The following is a 6,000-nucleotide window of genomic DNA, read 5'->3' as shown; positions in this document are numbered from 1 at the left end:
ACACTAATTCTGTTTTGTGGAAGCTGAGCATGTCTTTCAGGTAGACATATGAGCCATAAATTACTATGGATATTTTTATTTCCCAGTTGTTGTGAACTGTTGCACTAGTCAACTCACAGAAGGGGCTGTATTCAGGAGAGGAAGAGGAGCGGTTTCTTGCGGTGTTAATTGTGCAATGGATTCATGTGTATTTCCTTTGATTTGGAAAAGGTGAGTTATTAGGAGCATAATTCACACAGGTGAGGCAAACAATTTCTGAGCAGAAAGGTTCTGCACATGTCAGCTCTTGGTGAAGTCCCCTGGCAGCAAAATGAGAATCTAAAGAGAGAGAAATGAGTTCCAGATGGTGGTGGTAACTGCAAGAAACTAATACTGAGGCTGATCCTGAGAAAACAGGCTGGAGACACCAGAGATGAAAGTGGGGGCAGGGTGGTCCAGATAAGGTTGATAACACATGATATATCATCTCTGGAGCACTCCAAGGCAGGAGAGTGAGATGAACCATTTGTTCCTGAATTGCAGTGTTTTGGTGGTGAAAATGCTTTTGCTGTGACTGTTCTGCTTTCTGCACTGAAGGTAAAAACAGCGCAGTAAATATTCCATTTACCTGCACGTGGCCCGTCGGCCTCTGTCCGCTGAGATAATATAAATTACTCACTGTGGGATTGCTGTTTTCATCGTGTGCAGCCCAGGCCTGTCTGCACCAATTCCTTGCTATCTTTCATATTTCTTGTTTAAACTAGGAATCTGTATGGCATCTTACCTGCCTTCTATTTTTAGTTGTCAGTGGAAGGGTGAGGCAATGTAATTCTCATTACAGTTCATTTAATCCAATTGTGATGTGGATTTACAGGTACTTAGTAGGTCACAACTGAGTGTGGGCTCTGTCTTTTTCCAGTTACTCTGGTAAAACAATAGACACTGATAATGTTTTTTCACTTCTGAAACTAAACACATGCATCTAAAGGGGGTGATGTGATTAGGTGTCTGTGTTATGCAGATACTTCTCTTGATCTCTGTAACTTTTCCTTAATTGGGAAAAGGGGGTTCATGTACATTTTGTGGGTTCGTATGTCTTGTGGGTTCACGCATCTTATGTTGTGTGAGAGACAGCAGTAAAGACTAATGTGGACTGCCTCTTCGGGATTAACAGTGTGCTTTTTGTGATTTTTGTCTTATTTTCTCTTTGAACAGAGCAGCCTCTATCAGAAAATTGTGATTGACCCTCATCTGGAATTTGTTTGTACACACAAACTGACACAGAAGCCTGCGTCCTATAAATGACCCCTGGCCACCTCAGTCCCCGAGCCAGTTCTGAGTTCCTGACACAGCTATGGAGGAGGCACCAGGTTTGTTTTCTTCATTATAGTGGGGGAGTTCGAAAACCAGAAAGCAAAAAAAGCCACCCAGTGTCCTTTTTCCTTTCTGCCTGGTACTGTGAGTTTCCCAGTTCCTCACTGCCCTTGACAGCCTAGACGCGGGCCTGCAAGCCCTCCAGCCGCAGTTCCTGTAAATCCAGCTTGCTTTGCCCTGGGCAGTTCAATCCGCGTGATCCAGGCAGCGTTTTCTCCTCGTTCCGGGCACACGGGAAGCGTTCGCGAGTGGCCGGGGACTCTGTCCAGCGCCTTAGTGCTGGTCCCGGCGCGGCTGGCATGGGGCGAGCGCCGGCCGTTCGCCGGGGTCCGTGATGTGCGGAGGGCTGGTGTCTGCCGGCTTCCAGCTGCTGCTTCTCCCCCGAGGTTTTTAGAGCAGCCACTCTTAGACTTGTCATGGAATTAAAGAAAACTCCGTCCAGGGCGTACAGTGCTGCTATCCTGCTGCCACTTTTCCTCTTACTTTGGGGTAAGTTTTTGTCTTCTGTGCCTGATTCTTACTCGGCTACTATGCCGTAACTTTGGATCCAATCTGTGATCTGCCCTTGTATTGCAAAGGTAACTGAACAAAATGCCACTCTCACAGCTAGATCTGAAGCCTGAAAACTTATTGTCTGGAGGGTAAACAGGCATTTCATTCTAGGTACGTTCATCCTTCTATTTATTTCTTGTCTTCTTTTGTCTTTCTCCCTGTGCACATGTATGTATGCTGTTGTTCACAAGAGCTAAATGTGTGTGCACTTTCATGTAATTAAGCGTTCAGCTATTATAGTAACCATTTTCTCCATTGGAAAGTTCTGAATGTTGTGGTTGTGCCCATACAGACGAAATGCAGAGCTTGATTTCCGTTCTATATGCCTTAGAAATGTATCTAGGCAACAAAGGAGTGTACCTAGGGGAACATACTAATACGCTGAAGTGCCAGGTACCTCCGGTACAAAGTTTGGAGGAAGAAGACAGTGCATGAGTATTCTTTTGAAGAAAGCAAATCCATCCTGAAAGTGCAAGAAGTGATGAGGTAACAAAAGAGTCTATTACAGTGATGGGAGTTTTTGGTTTGGTTTGGTTTTTCCACACTGAAAACTTATTTTATAGCCAAAGAATATACTTGAATATACTGGGACTCTTCAAGTTCACATAAATGTGTCTTTGGGCTCCAGAAGTCACCCTTGCATACAATTTCTTATGCTCCCAGGTAAATAATTTCTCTGTTTCTTCTGGAATGGGTGCCTGAAGATCTGCTGGGCCTAGACATCTGTTTTAGTCGTCTAGGGATTATAAGGTCACGTCAGGAACATGTCCAACCTTTTACTGGAAGGTATGTTTGGGACTGAACCAGCCTCCTTATCCTCTCCTCGGCACTGCCAGGGCAGTATCTGTATGTAAAAGTCCTGTTTGGTTTCCACTGAGCTAGGACAGGAATGATCAATGACATGAAGTAGTGGAGGTAAAATATGGAGAACATGCAGAAAATACAGTAGAAGTGGCTTTTCTCTGCTACTATCTGCTGAACGCTGTATTTGGCATTTTCTCGCATTGGTGGGTGATGTTTGTAGAGTTGGAAAAAGTTTTCGGCTTTTCCTTTGATTCTCCAACAGTCTTTTTTTTTTTTTTTTCCCCCATCTGAAGCCTCCCTAAATTTCCTTTGCTCTGATCACCTCGGACTATAAATATGAAAGTCAAAATATGTTTTGTTTTGTTTTTTTTTTCTCTTCATTGTACCAGCTTCTTTGTCTGGTGCATTTGCTCCAAGTGCCTGGAATTCCTCTGGCCACAGGGAAGCAGCAGGACTGTCTTTTGTATCTAGTAACCATAGCTACTGGTTTGGAGTGTGGAGCAATTATGGTGGCTTTGTGCTGAGCAGAAGGCAGGCCCATTGCGTATACCCTATTGCTCAGTGCGTGGCTGCCAGAGAGCTGGCTTGTTTCTGGGGATTTGTTCTGTTTGGCCGTTGCACTGATAGCTTTTAGCTCTTGGGTAAAGCCCTTTTTTGGAACAGTGATTTACTGAGAACGTTGTTTTCTTTTGGAGTGCAGGTGGATGGCACATCTTGATCTAGCCAGCAAAGCTCAAGGGAAGCGGTAATTTCCATAGTCTTTCCACCTGCTCGTATTTTGCAAGGGGAATTTTGCCAGATGTCAACTGGATTCAATGGTGGTGTTTATGTAGCACTTGTAGAATTTTAAGGCCAGAAGGAAATACCTTTTCTTGCCCTTGTGAGGCATATGACTACTTTTATTTTATTTCTAATTGACTGAGTCTCAATGTCACTGAAGCACAGAGTGGCTAAGTTACTTGTTCAAAATTTTTTAGAGAACTCTGATTATCCAGATGGGCTGTTGCAAGCTGTAACCATAAGAGCATCCTGCAGCCAGATCCACACTGTCTCCAGTTGTTTAAAATAAACTCCAGAGGGACAGTGGTACAGACTCTGCTGGTGACTCCAGTTTTGCTGCTGCTCTCTGTAATGGGCAGAATAGCTCTCAGCTTAACTTGTGTTCTAAAGGAGATTTTGGAGGGCAGAATGAGTGTCTACTCATTTCTGTTCCCACAACTCTAGCCAGCAGTGAGCACAGTAATTCACATACCTTTGGCCTGGAAAATGCTTTGGACGCCTGTTGAGAGAGAACATGTGCAGCCAAACCTTTTTTCTGGCAGTTTGCTATCTGCTCTAATGCAAGCTCTTGAGATTAGCTCGGACACACGGACAGCTTAAACCTTACTCACTTCAAAACATGGAAACAAAGAAATACAATCTTTTCAGCTGTTTTGTTGCTTGTCAGTATATTTAAATACGAATTGGAAATTAAAGCGTGTGACTCAATCTGATTAACTGAATACACAGGAAACCCCCTTCACAGCGTTTGATCTGTGGAAATGGCTGGGAGATCAGAGAATGTGTAAACCATGAAGGTCAGCGCGGAGGAGTGTTTATTAAGGGAGAATACTGGGGTGTCATAAGCACAGAAGATCAAAGAGTTACTGTGCAATATATGCACTGCTATCATAAAACATGGATTTACAGCACCTGCCTTTCTCCAGGTTCCAGAAGCATGATAATAGAAGTTACATCTTCAAACCTGCATTAAAGCAGTGAACAGATAATGAAAACAAGCTAGCTGGCTACTTGTTCTGTGTTAAGAAAAAGTTTAATTCCCTGAAGTGGTATTTCTGATAAATGCCTCTGGCCATAATATGGGCACTGCTCAGCCCTGTAGATAGCTGCCCACCGTTCGGCACCATTCAGCAATTCACTGGGCAAGGAGAGAGCCAGGAGTCAGCATTCTGTTTCCTTGAGGGGGTAAATATTCTGCATATTTCACAAGGGGAAACTGAGTCACGTCTTCTTATACCTGTGTTAATGAAAGTCCAGTGGTCTAGGCCTTTGTAAATTCCTTATAAATATTTTACACCAGTATACTGTGTATATGTCTCTGGAATTAAAAAGCTCTGGGACACCAAAAACCTAGCGTGCAAATGTTGATCTCCAGTGACAAAGAAAAACAATGTAAGAGGCTGAGAAGTGGTGAATGCACGATATCCATCTAAACCTGTGAACAGGTAAACCTGCAATCTGAACGGTGTGCAGGAACTTCACTAGAGGTTTTTAAATTAGTATCCAAACTGGTAGTTGGCTAAGTTACTGGGCTTGTGTGCTTAATCTACCAAAAATCTACAAGATATATCAAAGCCATGAATAGTAAAGGCGCTTTTTAAATGTCTCTTCTAAAAGATGCTATGGGCATTGCTAGGATCCCTGGCATCTTGCTGGGCCATTTATTCAGTATTAGTCTTAGAAGTACCTGCTAATTGCCAACATTGCTTTTTGATAATCTAATCTTTATTTTGAGGGGTTTTTTTTTGTCATAGTGTTATGTCTTCCTTCACAGAGGTTGTCAGGTCTGATAAGCTGTTAACCTGCGATGATAATGGTGATGTTTAGATTCAGATAGCAGATAGTATCTCAGCCTGCATTATCACTGCAGTTTTATTTTTTCTTTTTACACTATTTGTGCAACAACAACAAAAAATAATTAAACAGTTACTATGGAAAAATGGAGAGGAAGAACTTGACTCTGGACACCAGCGTCTTGAGGGGAATTGAATATACCTGGTCCTAATGGTGACATCACCTGAGCGTGAGACCAGAAACTTCAAACAAAAACTGCTGGGAAGTGGCTGGGGAGAGAGGGAGCAGCTGGTAGATGGGAGCAAGCTTCTTCAACAGAGCGTCTCCTGATAGCTAGCTGCTGCAGCTCAGGGGCTTAGTAGTTGTGGTCAAATATTGGTATTTTGGAAAGTTTCCCATGCCCACATCTCATTTTTTTTATGTTGAACAGAAAACCCCACTGTTAAAGCAGCTGTCAAATGATGCCCACTACAGTGTTAAACAGGACAAGGAATACAAGTTATGGAATATTTTAGGCTAGGTGAAGAATCTTTGCCAATTATTAGCATGTCATGAGCTTGTCAGTAATCTCAGAGAACTTCAGGGCCTTGTTTTCTGATGCTAGTGTTATTAGGAGCAGTTGCTTTGCTCAGGTCTGGGAAGAAAGGGTTTAATCTCTCTGTGTCAAGAAGGAAATGGGGCTTGTCAAGCCCTAGGATGTGTAAAGCCACCTGAAAA

The 6,000-nt window shown here is 43.0% G+C and overlaps 1 protein-coding gene across 2 annotated transcripts in view; it reads left to right on the top strand.

Moving 5' to 3' along the window:
- The first annotated feature begins 1,230 nt into the window (after positions 1-1,230).
- CRB2 (crumbs cell polarity complex component 2) overlaps positions 1,231-6,000 on the top strand; it is a 38,735-nt gene continuing 33,965 nt past the window's right edge. The window contains exon 1 of one of the 2 annotated variants that reach the window (XM_086763940.1): positions 1,231-1,349. In XM_086763940.1, the coding sequence (XP_086620066.1) occupies positions 1,334-1,349 (16 nt within the window). In that variant the 5' untranslated portion in view covers positions 1,231-1,333. Of the gene's footprint in view, positions 1,350-1,667; positions 1,843-6,000 lie in introns of those variants that run through there. The other variant, XM_086763939.1, reaches the window with a different exon arrangement.

This window comes from Chlamydotis macqueenii, chromosome 20, assembly GCF_036417535.1.
Source record: "Chlamydotis macqueenii isolate bChlMac1 chromosome 20, bChlMac1.mat, whole genome shotgun sequence".
NCBI classification, from domain to species: Eukaryota; Metazoa; Chordata; class Aves; order Otidiformes; family Otididae; genus Chlamydotis; species Chlamydotis macqueenii.
Note: the sequence above shows the minus strand (reverse complement) of the source record. Positions and strands in the feature narration are given on the sequence as shown.